The 16,495-nt window shown below is 56.9% G+C and overlaps 1 protein-coding gene across 12 annotated transcripts in view; it reads left to right on the forward strand.

Moving 5' to 3' along the window:
• PTPRE (protein tyrosine phosphatase receptor type E) overlaps nt 1–16,495 on the forward strand; it is a 162,189-nt gene that overhangs the window by 134,881 nt on the left and 10,813 nt on the right. For 7 of the 12 annotated variants that reach the window (XM_084995931.1, XM_084995930.1, XM_005671573.4 and 4 more), the window contains 9 exons: nt 154–190; nt 2,079–2,176; nt 5,723–5,842; nt 7,699–7,862; nt 11,780–11,915; nt 12,185–12,334; nt 12,646–12,739; nt 14,121–14,197; nt 15,511–15,645. In XM_084995931.1, coding sequence (XP_084852057.1) covers nt 154–190; nt 2,079–2,176; nt 5,723–5,842; nt 7,699–7,862; nt 11,780–11,915; nt 12,185–12,334; nt 12,646–12,739; nt 14,121–14,197; nt 15,511–15,645 — 1,011 coding nt within the window. The remainder of the gene's footprint in view (nt 1–153; nt 191–2,078; nt 2,177–5,722; nt 5,843–7,698; nt 7,863–11,779; nt 11,916–12,184; nt 12,335–12,645; nt 12,740–14,120; nt 14,198–15,510; nt 15,646–16,495) is intronic. The other 5 variants (XR_014827187.1, XM_084995932.1, XM_084995936.1 and 2 more) reach the window with 1 other exon arrangement.

Raw genomic sequence — 16,495 nt, forward strand, 5'->3', positions numbered from 1 at the left:
TAGCGTGTTATTTCTGAAATTCCTGGCGAGTTTCTCACTTTTCTGGGTTTTCCATTTCTCCATGATGAGTACTATTACTTTCCTAACAACAGCAATAGCGTCCTGTTCCAATGATAATTCTGAAAACTTATGAATCTGAGTTTGTTTTTCTAGGGTTATAAAGAGAAGAATAAATTCATAGCAGCTCAAGGTAAGCTTTTGATTCAGTTACTTTCTGAACGCGATTTTGGCAAAATGTCGTGGGTGACGATTGTGTCCTGATGTGATACCCGCAATCCCGAGGCTTTATATCGGCCTTTGTGTGTGTGTGTCTGTGTGTGCCTGTGTCTGTGTGTGTGTGTCTGTGTGTACCACTGTGTTTACACAGCTGATGGGGGTCCGCGCAACCTTTCCCTAAGTGCACAGAAGTCAAAGACAGCACGAGTCCCGCAGAGCCTGGCCACTCAGTGCATTCGCTCCCCTGGCCAGGGGCAGCAGTGCAGTGCTCAGGCCCCACCCCAGACTGGCTGCTGTCTCTGAATTTGCATCTCAGCCAGCATTCCCTGGTCACTGTGTGCTCGGCGCATGAGAAGCAGGGCAGTGACACCCCTCTCAGGAACAGGGCTTCCAAAGAGCAGCAGAGCTGGAATCTCTGAGAGCAGGGGTCCCCGACGTGGCGTATGTGAGGCATCTGTCACGTGACAGGCACCGCAGACGGGCATCCACACTCTGTGTATGTGCAGACAGACACACTGGCAGATGCACTCTGTCCGCACCTGTGTGATCTAAACCCAGACACCCAGTGGTCCAGGGATTGCCATGGCAGCGTGGTGATACTCGCATTAGAAAACCCCGCATCTCTCTCAGCCCCCTGAGCTCTACGTGGCTTCCAGGTTGTTGAGTTTCGGCGGAGGGTGGGGGTGGGGGCAATGGGGAAGGGAGAGAGACCTTTCCAGATCAAGGCCATAACTGTGAGGTGGCTTTAGCCATGAAAGCACACCCTTCAACCGGGTACATAATCCTCTTTGTGTTTCGAGTACTTTCCATCCAGTGTACCATCCACCTGCCCAGGACTTTTCGCCCCAGGAGGCAGCGCTGGTGCCGCTGGGTATGGGTAGAGCTAAAACTGTGTTTCCTGGACCACCTCACTCCTCAAGTCTTTAGAGCACTGGGTCCCCAATTCAGTGTGGGTCAGAATCACATGGGGAGCTCGTTAGAGTGCAGATTCCCTGAAAACTAGAGAAATACTTGTACTCCCAGAGCACATCAAGAAGACACTGGCTGTCAAGGTCATAAAACCTGACAAACACTAGCTGACTCTAATAGAAAGTCTGTCTTTCTCACAAGCAGATGTGCAGGGGAGGCAGCCTGGGGCCAGGGCAGCTCAGGGAAGAGGGGCCTCCTTATCTTCCTCTCCAGCCCCCTTCATGTGGTACGGTTGTCCTCATGGTGGCAAAATAGCTGCTGCACCTCCAGGCATTGCGTCCCCCTTCAGGCAGGAAAGAGGGCAAGGAGCAGAGGACTTCCTTCCAGGGACACTTTATCTTTGGTTCAGATCCCCTCCCCCAGAGACTTCAGCCCAAATCTCACTGAGAGGGCAGCCAGGAGGTGGGATGTTTACAGAGAGGAGGAGTCAGACCTGCAGGCGGTCAGTCAGCCTGCAGTCTCTCTCTCTTCCGCTCTCTCTCATACACACACACACACACACACACACTGATTCAGTGAGTCTGGAAGTGGGGGTCTTAGTCCCAAGCTTTCTCAAGCAACCCGGTGGCCACAAACCACTTTGACAAAAGCCACCCGAGACCCAGCTCCCCTCCAAATACGCTTTATCACCCGTAAAGATAATCACCCAACTGGATCCAGCTACTTAGCCCCTGAGGGTTTCCAGCCCCGGTGGGGTATCGGGGAGAAGGCAGGACGGGATGGGGAGGCTGCCGCCGACTCTGGGTCTGCAGTTCTGTGAAGCGGGAAGTGAGCACCAGGCCCATCCCTGCCTTTCCCGGGGAGGACGGGGCACCGCGGTCCTGGGGCCCGATGGCCGGGCTGACAGGCTGGGACCGCCTCTGTCTGACTCTGGGACCCCCCTCTACTCGCAGGCCCTAAGCAGGAGACCGTCAATGACTTCTGGAGAATGGTCTGGGAGCAGAAGGCTGCCACCATCGTCATGCTGACAAACCTGAAAGAAAGAAAAGAGGTAGGCGGGGCCTCTGACTCACCAGCACGTTCTTCTCAGCTGTGGGTGCCTGGCCGGGGCGCCTCACCACTTCCTCCCCCCGCGCCCTGCTTATCACTGCAGGAGGGAAGAAACACCTTTCCCGGAGCAGACAAGGCCCACTGCGTTTTTCTTCCGAAATAGACCCTGTGCTCCAAGGGTCTCACTGTATGTGACGGTGAAAGGGGAGAGAAGGATGCAAGAATTGTCTTTTTCCAGCCAAGGGTGGTCCCTGGTTGGGCCGACAGCTCTTTCTCCGGGATGGGTGGGAGCAATGTGCTTTCATATACAGATTTTTAGGGAGGCATTCCCGCTGTGGCTCAGTGGTTAATGAACCCGACTAGCATCCATAGGGATGTGGATTCAATCCCTGCCCTTGCTCAGTGGGTGAAGGATCTGGCGTTGCCGTGAGCTGTGGTGTAGGTTGCAGACGCGGCTCAGATCCCACGTTGCCGTGGCTGTGGTGTAGGCTGGCAGCAACAGCTCAGATTCGATCCGATCCTAGCGTGGGAACCTCCATAAACCTCAGGTGCAGCCCTAAAAAGACCAAAGACAAAAAAAAAAAAAAATACATCTAGGCCTTCGTACATCGGGCATAGAATGTGCTGGGCTTCTGAGTGTGAACCATGATTTCCCGCTTTATCATCCAGACTAGAGAAACGCATTTGACAAACAAGGCGTATTGAGCACTATTGATGTGTCATTTCCATGGGCTAATTTGCCGTCTGGAATTCAAAAGGTCATACGTGTACATTCCACGAACTTAAAACGTTGGGCAGGGTCTATTCCACGGCGAGAGGCTGCTGCCAAGCAGGGAACAAATGAAGGTGGACTCTGCCCCGAGGTGGCATCCGTGTAATGGAGAGTAGCAGGGACCGCGGCGGTCCGGGAGGGATGGGCCACCCAGAGGGCAAGGCCCGGTGTGTGTCTGGCTCTGGGTTCCTCATGAAGCGCAGAGTGACTGAGGTGGTGTCATGCCTGGGAGTCATTCGCTTTTAGCTAAAGGGACCCAGACCCCCATGGGATAAACCAGAAGGTGGCACGATGGTGGCTCTGGAGGTGTGGGGGAGGGTCCTGGCCAGGACAGGGGCGCAAGGGCTCGTTTAGGGGCCGGTGGTGTTGCTGGGTGTTAGAGACTCTGGGGACAGTCGTACCAGGTGCAGTTGGAGAGAAGCATCGGGGCAGGGAGCTGTGTTGATGATGCCAGGAACAACCTGCCGGGCCCAGAACAGAGATGCCCGGCCCGTCGGAGCAGCCAAAATGCATCAAGGGGAGTTCCCCTTCTGGCTCAGCAGAAACAAGCCTGAAGCATCCATGAGGATGTGGGTTGGATCCCTGCCCACGCACAGTGGGTTAAGGATCTGGTGTTGCCATGAGCTGTGGGGGAGATTGCAGAGGCGGCTCGGATCCTGTGTTTCTGCAGCCGGGGTGTAGAACAGCAGCTCCAGCTCCGATTTGACCCCCTAGCCTGGGAACCTCCATCTGCCGCAGGTGCAGCACTAAAAAAAAAAAGTATCAAGGAACCGAAGCTGAGGCAGAGGGCAGGGGGACCCTCAGCTGTAGGCGGGGGCCTGCGCTTTGGGAAGTGAGCTCACCCTCCAATGAAAGAGGAATCGGGAGCTGGAGGGAGGCCTGCGGGCAGTGGGGAGACTGTTCTAGCAGCTTCTAGCATGAGGGCCAGAGCAACAGTGCTGGCCAGCAGGCTGAGAGGAAGGCCCGGCTTGGCGGGAAAGTCTCTCCCCCCAGCCTCTTCCCAGGGCCTGTGTGTCCCGGTGGAAGCCAGGCTCAGGCCCAAAGGTGCTAAAGCCACTTCTGCCTCCACTGTCACTCGCTGGCCTGTCCCCAGGGAAGGCCAGGCAGCTGGGCGAGGTTCAGGGGGAGGGTTGCTCTTCGAGGTGGAAGCGACAGGCTGGTGGGGAGCTCGGCTGGGGCGGGGGGCGGGAGGCCAGCTGGGAGGCAGGGCAGCGTGAGTCAGCCCCCAGGCCCACCCTCACTAATTTGTTCCACACTGAGAAGCACAGGAAAAGGCTCCAACCACCGTTTCCGGAGGCAGGGGATTCCCGGGCGGGGACCGTGCCCTGGGCCTGGGGGAGGGGCTGCAGAGGAGGTGTCCCCAGCTCTGAGCTGATGCCGTGGCGAGACCAGGCCAGGAAGAGGCGCCTGTGGGGCCAGGCTCTCGGGAGGCTTGTTTACAAACGTGCAGCACGCGGGGGCCCGTGCAAAAGCAGCAGGCGTCAGGAGTGCCCCCCTCTCCCCATCAGTCATTCTGCTGGGGACGTGTCCCCTCCGATCTCTCACGGAAGCCTCCTACTGGATGTGTCCACCCCTGTGACTCAGAGCTGGCCGGCTCCTATATCTTGATTTTCACCATTCTGGATGAAATCATTTCTCAACAGTTCCTTTTTTCTTAATTGCATACACTTCTGTTGTGGTCTCCTTGGCTTCGACACCCGGGCTCGGTGTTGCGAAATGCAGCTGCTCTGGCATCTCATGATGAGACTCGAGGGAGGGGACGGCACCGGGGAGGACCAGGGTGTGAAAACAGCTCACACGCTGAGCCCCTGGGGGCCCGAGGAACAGCCCCCTGGGTCCCCGAGGGAGGGTCCATCAAAGCCAGAATCTCCGCAGGGTCCCCGCGAGGCCAAGACTGGCCAAACCAGGACCTTCTGGGGTTGGGGCTCCTCAGGGTCTCCTCAGAGACACCCAGGGCCAAGCTCTGGGGGAAGCTGTCCCGTGGGCGTCACCACACAAGCGCTGGGCTCCCGTAAATGCCAGCTGCCCCCCTGTTTTATGAGACTATGACTCCTAGGGACCTTCCCTGTTCGCTGTGCCTTGTGGCCAGTTTCCAGGGTAAGCCCTCCAGGGTGTGGCCAGCCTGCTGGCCCCAGGGCCTCTCCTGGGGCAGTGGAGCAGGTGTGTCCCCCTAGGTGGGCCTCGTGCCTTCCCTTCCTCACTAGGAGGACGGTGTGGGTCAGGCACCCGAGGTCCCCCATCCCCACCCTCCCGAGGGGCCCATGTGTTGTTCCGGAGAGAGAAGCAGAGAAGGAAGGGCTCTCTGTGACCAGCCCAGCCCCGCAGATTCCTGCATCAGCCCCGCCCTGGTCAGAGAAAAACAAGGAGCCATCAGGTGCCCCCGGGCTCACCACGCTTCCACGGGGGACGGGCACGATGCAAATCAAGTTGGACCTTAGTGCTGAGCTGGCAGAAACAACCTGCTGAGTCCAGTGGGCGGTGTTTGGGGAGCAGGTGGTCCCCCCGGGCTTGGTGCAGCCCGGCGCCAGGTGAGGCCCTCCTGCTCGGGTCCCAGGTCTGCAAGGAGCGGCTCGGCCAGCACGTGGGGGTGTGAATGGGTGAGCAAACGAGACATCAGTCGGCCCCGTTTCCCATTTTTCAGGTGGAAATGCGCTCCCCACTCTGTGGAGGGTTTCACTGCAGCCTGGCGGGGCCTCGTGTCAAGGGCGCGGGGGAGGGCGACGAGGTGAGGAAAGGCACCCACGGGCCTGTTGTTTCTGCGAATTGTCCCTGCAGGAGAAGTGCTATCAGTACTGGCCGGACCAGGGCTGCTGGACGTACGGAAACATCCGGGTGTGCGTGGAGGACTGCGTGGTCCTGGTGGATTACACCATCCGCAAGTTCTGCATCCAGACGGTGAGCGCCTGGCATCGCTGACGGCCTGGGGAGACGGCGGCCTGCGCACAGGCCGAGTCCGGTCACATCCACACGGTGTGATCAGGAGGGCTCTGCCCCCCGTCCTGCAGTGGCTCCCGCAAGCGGGGCTGGGGCTGGAGCAGGTGCCCGGCGGGATGCGGGATCCTCTTGAGCAGGCAGGTGACCTGCAGGGGCACGTGAGCCCCAAGATGGTGCCGGGTGCTCCTGGCTCCCACCAGCCCTTCTGGATGGAGGAAGCTAGTCCGTGGAGTCATGGGGGCTGGGGTGCCCACCTGGTTGCCCAATATCTCACCCGCTGGCATGGTGAGCCCGGCTTTTTTTAAAAAACTGTTGCAAAATTACATCGGAAGCATCTTACTTTTCACGCTTGTTTCCTGCTAGCCCTCCCTCCCGCGAAAGGATATAAGGCACTCTTCAAAAAAAGATGCCAGTGTGCCAGAGAGATGAACTAGGGATATAAAGGATATTAAAAAAAAAAAAAAAAAAAACAAGCTATAGGGAAGGTAACTAACAGACCTACCGTAGAAGAGACGCGATCGGCTCCATGTCCGGGAATAACCTCTACGGGAAAAAAGAACATGCGTGTATGTGTGGAACCGATTCGCTTTGCCATAAAACTGAAACTAATACAGTATCGTGAATCAATTATACCCTCTTGAAATTTGAAAAAAGAAACAATAGATCAGTGCCGACTGTGGCAAGAGAAGAAATAGGAAAAGGAACATGATGGGGCATAGAGGAAAAAATTAAGAAAAAATGTTTGAATAAATAAGCAAGGAAGAGAAGGAGGGAAATAGAAGGGCAAGCAGGTGTCTGATTTCTAAGAGGGATTTTTCTTTCAAAGAATTTGCAAGCATCGTTTTGTGGTTTTTCCAGGGATGATTAGAAAGCAATTACATTTGTACAGGAAGACCGGTAGATTAATATCGGGTATGTTTACATTTTTATATAAGAACAGCAAGAGAAACTCACAGGTCTTTTTTAAATCAAGGTAGTCATTACCTTTGACCTGGGGTGGGTGATGTTGGAAGAGGGCGAAAACGGCCTCCTCTTTGCTGGTAATCGTCTCTTTTCCCACCTGGGTGCTTGTTAAACAAGGACGGTCATTTTGTGCACTGGATTGGGTATGTTTTGCACATCAGTAAAAGGGTTTGTAAAAAAAAAAAAAAAATAGAAAAAAACAGAAAGTCGTATTATCAGGAATCCAAGGTAGAGAGATTGGTATAGTTAGATCACGAAATAGGAGTGAGGTTCCTAGAAGCCATAGCAAAAAAGGGAAGAGGATAAGCTTTATCACTCTTACTACCCTAGCTTGCCTCCCTCTCAGAAACACACACACACACTTCCAAACGTGGTCTGGGGCAGAGAACCACACTCCTGGGTTCTGGGTAATAGAACCCGAGAGATGTTTTGATGGAGGGTGTGTGTTGGGGGGTGGGGTTCTCCTGCTGGTAGGGTAACCACATCTTTTTGCCCCCACTGAAGATACTTTTGAGAGTGAAAGCTTATGCTGTTTGTTGGTAGTTGCAAAGGCATAAAGTTGAGGCACACTGGACTGTGGCCACTTACCCTGCTGACCGGTGGGGTCCGTAGCCCTGGGGCTGTAGGGATGTGTCTGGCTGCCTGGCCTGGCCGGGGACAGGAGCCCTGGGCCCTGCTCTGCTGTCCCTGCAGCCATGGTGCCCAGAGCCAGCAGTGAGCATCAGGCTGTCTCACTCGGGGGCATCCTGCCTTCATTGACAGGCTGCTCCCCACACACATGCCCACGGCTGCCCACGGCTGAGCAAGCATCCTCAGAACGTCCCACCCACTCCCGTCTCCCCGTGTCTCTGCAGCAGCTCCCCGACGGCTGCAAAGCCCCCCGCCTGGTGTGCCAGCTGCACTTCACCAGCTGGCCTGACTTTGGAGTGCCTTTCACCCCCATCGGAATGCTCAAATTCCTGAAAAAAGTGAGGACGCTGACCCCTGCGCACGCCGGGCCCACCGTGGTCCACTGCAGGTATGTGCGGAGCCAGGCCACGGGGCGGGCCCTCCGGGGAGGACTCGGCCCCTGGTGGGAAAATGCCCAGTGAGTGGCCGCTGGGGCAGGCAGGGGTCGGCGCCTCCCAGCTCCCTGTGCAGCTCACAGAATCCCGTGGCAAGAGCTGGAGGGATGGTCCCTTGCATCCCTGGCACCTGAGGGGACCCACAGAGGTAAAACAGAGAAGAGCTAAGAGGTGCAGGCTGGTGGAGGGCGGGTTCTGGTCGAGCCACTTGCCCTCCCATTCACCGCCGCCTCCCCGGGACCCTCAGATCACCTCTGGGAACAGAGAGGGAACAAGCTTATGCAGGGAACCCTAAATCTTAATGCAAGGGCACACGAGGTTGGGAGGAGCCAGGGGCCATGCCCCAGGCACAGCAAATGGGCTAGAAACAGAGCTGGCCCGGGGCAGGGTGTCCTGGGGACCTGGGTCTGTGGTCCAGGCTGCCCCTGGCTGGCTGCCCCGTGACCTCTCTCGGCCGCGGTTGCAGGGTCTGTAATGGGAAGGACAGCCTCGGAGGGGCTGGGACTGTCACGGGGGGCGGGCTACGCCCGACACTAAGCCCTGCCCCCCCCCCCCGTGTGAGCCGCCGCCACCGCCGCTCTGATGACTCCCCAGGTTGTAGAAAAGCAGGTTCTAGGATGATAGCTTTTTCCAGGATGTGTCACCCTCCGCCCTGCACACTGGGGCATCCTCTGGCCATCGTCACAGAGCTCTCATTTGCTCTGGGGCTCCCCGAGCCCTAGAGGCAGGGCACAAATCCACACCCTCTGCGGCTCAAGACTGAATGCCCAGTTTGGCTTCTGGTGCCAAAAATCGTGTTCATGAAAAGGCCGTGGACTTCTGGTTGGCCAGCTGGCTTGTGCATGTTTGTTTGTTTTTTAATTTTTTTTTTTATTATAGTTGATTTACAAGGTTCTGCCAATGTCTGCTGTACAGCAAAGCGACCCAGTTACGCGTGTATCTACATTCTTTTCCTTACAATATCTTCCATCATGTTCCATCACAAGCGGTTGGATATAGTTCCCTGGGCTGAACAGCAGGCCCTCGTTGCTTATCCATTCTAAATGCAATAGCTTGCGTCCATTAACCCCAAACTCCCCGTCCATCCCACTCCTTCTCCCTCCCCCTTGGCAACCACAAGTCTGTTCTCCATGTCTGTGGGTCTCTTTCTACTTTGTAGAGAGGTCCCTTTGTGCCACATTTGAGATTTCACTTGAAAGTGATATCCTATGGTATTTGTCTTTCTCTTTCTGACTTACTTCACTTAGTATGCGAGTCTCTAGTTCCATCCATGTTGCTGCAAATGGCATTATTTTATTCTTTTTTATGGCTGAGTAGTATTCCATTGTGTATATGTACCACATCTTCTTGATCCATTCATCTGTTGATGGGCATTTAGGTGGTTTCCATGTCTTGGCTCTTGTGAATAGTGCTGTAGTGAACATGGGGGTACATGTATCTTTTTCAGTGAAAGTTTTGTCTGGATATATGCTTGAGAGTGGGATTGCTGGATCCTTTGGTAGTTCTGTATTTAGTTTTCTGAGGACCCTCCACACTGATCTCCCTAGTGGTTGTACCAATTTACATTCCCGCCAACAGTGCAGGAGGGTTCCCTTTTCTCCACACCCCCTCCAGCACTTGTTATCTGTACACTTATTAATGATGGCCATGCTGACCTGTGTGAGACATTTTGCTGTTTTAAAACAAAGTCACAGAGACAAGAATGTTCCCTGCCACCCCACCCCCACCCCCACCGTGCCCTCCTGACCAGTGCCTGGCCCCTCCTCTGCTTGCCTCCTTCTTGCTGCAGGTGCCCAGGGCTCGGGGGTTTGCCCTTCATCTTGGGCTCCATCCTCGGCCCCCTCGGTGGCCATGAACCTCAGGCTTTGCCATCGATCACACAAGTTGCCTCTCTGTGGTCACATTTTATTTCACTGCTGCTACTGCAGCTCTAGGTTCTCCCTCCTCCTTGCAGTCTGCTTTGCCGGTGCGTTTTTATGTGTGGGGAAGGGAAGCCCTCCTCTCCCAGTCTGGGCTTCTCCACTGGAGCCGAGCCCCCCCACCCCGCCCCCAGGGCAGGCGGGCAGATGGGTGGTCTGCGCACTGCCTGGCCCCAGGTCATGTGGTGACCGCGAGTCCCACCAGGAGTTCAGGCCAACCAGATCCCCCCAGGCTCGGGGAAGAGAATCGAGCAGCTGGCAGCCCCTGGAGCTCCGGGGGGAGGGACTTCACCTCCCATCCTCCAAGTTCATCTTCACCCGGGGTCTCCTGGGGCTCAAGAGCATGGACAGCTGAGAGCGGGGGCTTTGTGGTTTCTTTCCCTGCTCCCACACTCACCCTCCCCGTCTCCTTCTTCATCCCTTAAAAAGAACCAGTGCGCCTGCCACGTGGTCCCTGGAGAAACAAGGAGGGGTCTTTAGTACAACTCTGAGCTGCACACCAGCATCCAGAGCCCAGCAGGAGAGGACCACCTGGACCAGGGCTTTGCCTGGTGGAACCAGCCTGGTCCCTTTGGCTGCTTCTTGGCAGGAGCCGCACCCCTGCCCCGCAGGCACCTGGGCTTCCTGGATTCTGGAAGCCTCCTCCTCCGTGCCCCCCACAACACCGATTCAGCCATTCCCTGGCCCCTTCCATGCACCTGTTGGGTGGGGCATCTTCGCCTGGCTCTGCACCTGATGACTTTCTCTTACGTTGTAAAGAATTGAGGCTCCTGCAGAGGCTCTCATGTCCCCTCCCCATTCAAGGAGCGGGGAGTCCCCCCGATGGAAGGGGCTCCACTGCCTGATTTAGCAACATTTGGGAGACTAGATGGAAAGAGCGGTACTACCCCCCCCAAAAGAGGAACGTGTGCGCCTTCATTAAGTTGTGAGCCTTTTGTTTAAAAGATCACTTTCCTTCTTTAAAAGAGGTTAAGGCTGCAGGGCAGAAGGAGGCAGCCCAGCTCACCAAGCGACAGATGCCCTGGGCTGCTGCGTGCAGTTCTGGTGTGCGCTGCACACATGCATCTAGGCCCTCAGGGGTTTATTCGTCCAGCGGTTGTTGGCTGGTGTGCTCGCTGAGTCCTGGACATGGGGGAGACACCTGCACCGCTGGTGGGGAATCTAGATGAAGCAGGTTGTGGGGTGCGGGAGGAAGACCCCTGGGAGGAGAAGAAAGCCAAGCCTGGGAATGGAATTGAGCAGCTTCCTGAGACCTCTCAGCGGAGCCCCTAAGGACCAGCTGGCTCCAGCCAGCCCAGGGTGAGGGCTGGGATCCCAGACGGAGCCAGCTGGGGTCCCCCATTCCTTGGGATTCAGCAGACCTGGCCTGGGGTCCTTCTTTCTCATGAAGAACCTGGAAAAGCCATATCAAGCGTGACATAAAAAAAAGAGCAATGCCAGAGATCCCCCTGCGGCATAACGTGATCGGCAGCATCTCTGCTGCACCAGGCATCATGCAGGTTTGAGCCCCGGCCCGGCACAGTGGGTTAAAGGATCCAGTGTTGCTGCAGCTGTGGCAGAGGTTGCAGCGGCGGCTCAGATCTGATCCCTGGCCTGGGAACTCCATATGCCGCAGGGTGGCCAAAAAAGGAAAAAGACAAAAATCCGGTTGCACCAGGGATAACGAGAAGACAACATTTGGCAATAGAGGAAAAATGACCAGTACAGCTTCCAGTTCTCGTCCACAAGCCTTTTAAGTCTTCAAAGGAACGATTGGCGGTCTTTTCACTACGGTTGTGGTGCCCTCTGGTGGCCTCACAGGGACTTGCTCTTATTAACCCGGAGACTTGTATTCGGTGGGGAGGCTACGTCCCCCTTCCCGGGCGGCCTGTCCCCCTGTCCCGTCTGCAGGCTGTTCCCGGTCACTTCGGGGGAGAGGGATGCAGCCCGTGGCATCTTCCTTTCTCCCCAAGCGCGGGCGTGGGCCGGACCGGCACCTTCATCGTCATCGACGCCATGATGGACATGATGCACGCGGAGCAGAAGGTGGACGTCTTCGAGTTCGTGTCCAGGATCCGCAATCAGCGCCCTCAGATGGTTCAGACGGACGTGAGTAGCGCCCTCCTGCAGCCCAGCCCCTCGCCCCTGCGGGGGTTTTGCCAAGCAAACCCAGACGCGCCAGGATGCGTGCGTTCTCCCCCGGAAGGGGCCTGGCCAGGAGAGTGTCCTCAGGAACCACCCGCCCCCCGGTCACGTGGACCTTAGTGAAGGCCAGGCAGGGCCCTTATAATGGCCATTGATCTGACGTTCGTCCCCAAGCCCCCTTCCCTCTGCACAAAGAGAAGGGCCCGCGCCGAGCTCCCTGGCTGTCCCCGCAGATGCAGTACACGTTCATCTACCAGGCCTTACTGGAGTACTACCTCTACGGGGACACCGAGCTGGACGTGTCCTCCCTGGAGAAGCACCTGCAGACGCTGCACGGCGCCGCCACCCACTTCGACAAGGTCGGGCTGGAGGAGGAGTTCCGGGTGAGTGCCGGCCGGCTCCCAAGGAAGACAGGTGCCACTCACACGCGGGCACTTTCAATCGCTTCCCCTCTGGGTGGACCCCAGAAGGAGCAGGGGGCCGACCTGCCCGTGACTTTTCCAGGGAGGAAGAGAGGGGGCTTTCAGAGCTTAGCGGCCACCCGTGGAGGAGGGCATGTCGTGCCTTCTTTTATTTCCCCGAGAGAAGTATCTGGAGACAGAGACAGGTGTTTCCTGGGAGCAGGCGCCCTTGAGAGCAGTGCTGTAGAACTGCCATTGCCTTCCTTGCATGACGGTGTCCTTCCTGGCTGCAGAAACTGACAAACGTCCGGATCATGAAAGAGAACATGAGGACAGGCAACCTGCCGGCCAACATGAAGAAGGCCAGGGTCATCCAGATCATCCCGTGTAAGTCAGCCCAGCCGGGGCCGAGTGAAGCCCCGAGGCAGTGCCGGTGGACTGGTCCCCTGCGGCTCAGTCACTGAGAAGTCATTGAGCACCTACCTCTGTGAACCAGGGGTCAGGGGCAGGGCGCCCTGGCAAGTGTGGGGAGGAGAATGCCCCCCCGTGGAGGCATGAGTGACACAGAGGGTCCTGTGGGTGTCAGACGGCCAGCTTGTGACCTGGGCTTGGAGGCAGGAGAGGGAGGACTTCCTGGAAGCGGAGAGATTAGCTTCAGACCTGACTCAGTGCCTCCTGATTGTCCATGTCATTCGATCCTCCTACAAGCCTGGGCAGAGGAGGGATCCCCCCCCCGCCCCCCTCCCGCCCCCCATACACCGAGTGGGGTCCAGGCCCAGGCTGTGCAGCAGGAGCTGGAAGGAGCTCAGCCGCTATCTTCGAGGGAGTGGCCTTGGGACCAGCAGGCTGTGGGCAGAGGAGGCAGCAGGGCGCCGGGGGTCCTGAGGGAGGGAAGGTCCGCGGGGCTGGCAGGAGCTGAGGCATCGGAAGACCCAGAGGGAGGGGGAGGGCGCCTGCCTTGAGGGGGAGGGGACCTTCCTTCCAAACCTCCCTTCCATGTACCCCGCACAGACTGACCTGCCCCCCACCCTGGCGTGCAGGCTGAGCAAGCTCTCTTCAGCCTCAGACCCTGGGGTCTTTGCGGCGGTGATGTCCCCGGCCGGCTGCTCTGGGTGACCTGCCTGGACAAACCCCTTTTATTCCTTCAACGCAGTGCCCTTAATGCTTCCCATTTCAGTATGAATTACCTCCATTTATGACAAATGAAAACACGTGGATTATTTTAGAGCTTTTCCTGACAAAAGGCAACCTCCCCGGGCCCCTTTAATTAGCCTGTTTTGTTTGTTTGTTTGGCTGTGCCCACAGCATGCACAAGTTCCTGGGCCAGGGATCAGACGGGCGCTACAGCAGTGACAAAGCCAGATCCTTTCATCACTATGCCACCAGGGAGCTCCTTCTCAGGGAACTCCTAATCCACCTATTTCAGAAAGTAAACCTTCCAGAGTTCCCATTGTGGCTCAGCAGGTTAAGGGTCCAGCATTGTCTCTGCGAGGACGCAGGTTCGAGCCCTGCCCTCACTCAGTGGGTTAAGGGTCCCTTGTTGCCCCAAAAGCCACGGTGTAGGTGGCCGATGCAGCTTCCGTTCAACCCTAGGCTGGGAACTTCCACATGCCGCAGGTGCAGCCATAAAAGAAAAAAAAAGTAAACCTTCCGAGGCGATGGCTTTCTTTAGGGATTTTATGAATGAGCCTTCTATCTCGGAAGTTCACCGCCGCGCATTCGAGTTTCCAGGATGGGGTTCGTACTGACCCAAATCACTGCTTTGCAGATGATTTCAACCGCGTGATCCTTTCCATGAAAAGGGGCCAGGAGTACACGGATTACATCAATGCCTCCTTTATAGACGTGAGTACGATGGCCCCGCCACGCCTGTGTGCCTGGCCTGGACCCACGGGCTCCCCCTCTGTGAGCACGCAGACGGTGGACTAACTCGCCCTCCCAATCAGAGGGGCGGGCCCGCCCCCAGCGATCCAAACCCTTTCGTTAGCAGAATCACTTGCTTTAAAGAATGAATGAGGAACTGCGGGGACAGGGGATGTAGGTAGAAGGTTAAGTAACGCACTATTTTCTCATTTTGCTTTTTTGTTTGTTTCTGCTTTTTAGGGCCACACCCGCGGCACATGGAAGTTCCCAGGCTAGGGGTCGCAACAGAGCTTCAACTGCTGGCCTACACCACAGCCACCGAAACACAGGATCCAAGCCACATCTTCGACCTGCACTGCATTTTGTGGCAATGCTGGATCCTTAACTCAAGGAGTGGGACCAGGGATTGAACTCGAGTCCTCATGGATGTTAGTTGGGTTTGTTACCCCTGAGCCGCGACGGGAGCGCCCTCTTTTGCTTTTAATACATCATGACCCTGCTTGCCCAGGCCTCTCTCTCGCATGAGCTCTGCGTGGACCACACGACTGTGTCACGGCCCAGGCGCAGGCTGCCTCGTGCACAGCAGAGTTAGCTGAAGAACGGGCGGGAGAGAGCGCGGTGCCCTCGTCCGCGTGAGAACGTTCATTGGCGGCTGCGACCGCTGGACCAGGGGTCACGTGGGCCTGGGATCTGAACCCACGTCCTCTGACTCCACACCCAGCTCTCTGCCCTCCTTCGGGGCTAACTCGGTGGTGATGCGTAGAGACGTGTTAGACTCAAGCTGGCCCAGGGAGTTCCCGTCGTGGCAAAGTGGTTAGCGAATCCGACTAGGAACCATGAGGTTGCAGGTTCGATCCCTGGCCTTGCTCAGTGGGTTAAGAATCCGGCGTTGCCGTGGGCTGTGGTGTGGGTCGCAGACGCAGCTCGGATCCCGCGTTGCGGTAGCTCTGGTCTGGGCTGGTGGCTACAGCTCCGGTTAGACCCCTAGCAAATCTCCATATGCCAGTGGTGCGGCCCTAGAAAAGGCAAAAAAAAAAAAAAGCTGGCCCAAGCAGGTGTCCCTAACGCGCATTCAGGGGAGACTTGGGGGCGGAGGGGGGCCTGTCCAGCCTGAGCATCTTGACCTGGTTTCTGAGCGTGTGTTTGTGCGCATGCGCCAGCTGGGGCTCGGCTCAGGCCCTGGACCTGGACGCCTGGAGGAAACCCGCCCTCTTCCAGCCGCGGGCGGTCCCCACGCCTCCCTCGGGGGACGCGGGATCGAAGGCCGTGGGCTCTAACCTCTGCTTCCCCCGAAGGGCTACCGGCAGAAGGACTACTTCATCGCCACCCAGGGGCCGCTGGCGCACACGGTGGAGGACTTCTGGAGGATGATCTGGGAGTGGAAGTGCCACGCCATCGTCATGCTGACCGAGGTCCAGGAGAGAGAGCAGGTCAGGGGCGCCCCGGGCCCGCCCTCCCCGCCCGCCCCGCCTGTCCCGCCTGCTCCTGGCCAGGGTCCCACCTGCTGTCAAGCGTGGGGCCAGGTCGCATCTGCTGAGGAGGGAGCAAGGTCGGGGACGAGAGTTTCTTCCACGGCCCCCTTCCCCCTCCCCCGTCCCCCATCCCCACCGTAACTGCCTCTGGCTTTTGTTCTCAGCCTACATTTTTACCCAACCTGCGGTTCTGTGTTTGCCACAAATGCAAATTTGATCACAGCCTGTTGGAGAGGAAGGCCTATGCATTCACTTTTTTTTCGGGACAAAAAGACATCGGCATTGATAGGGCTGCCTAATTCCTAGAGTCCTGGTAGAGGGGGATGCGTTAAATGTTTCCTTTTTCCCAGGCCTTCTTGTTTTTATTTCATAACGTCCTAACACCTGTGAACCCACTGTCCAGCTGCAAAACCAAACCTTTGCCAATAATGCGCATTGATCTCTCCCAAGAGGTAACTGCCACCCTGAATGTGTGTTTCGATTGCTTTGCTTTTTCTAACGTCTTACGTACATGCAATCCATCTTTCTAAAGGGTGCAATTCAGTGGCTTTTAGTACAGTCACAGAGTCTCACTAACACCAGGTCATTTTCACTGCCCCCGCAAGGAAACCCCATACCCATGAGCAGTTACTACCCCCTTCCCCCAAGACCCTGAAACCCCCAGTCTACTTTCTGACGATATGGATTTGGCTCTTTGGACATTCCATACAAATGGCCCCCTTGAACATGTCTTTGGGATCGAGTGCTTTCACGTAGCCCACTGTGCTCGAGGTTTATCCGAGACTCCGTTCCTCACGCTTTTACGTTG

Source organism: Sus scrofa, chromosome 14, assembly GCF_054392235.1.
Source record: "Sus scrofa isolate SSC_HxYL_T2T_F1_AM1 chromosome 14, Sscrofa_HxYL_maternal_Yorkshire_Landrace_v2.0, whole genome shotgun sequence".
Lineage (NCBI taxonomy): Eukaryota > Metazoa > Chordata > Mammalia > Artiodactyla > Suidae > Sus > Sus scrofa.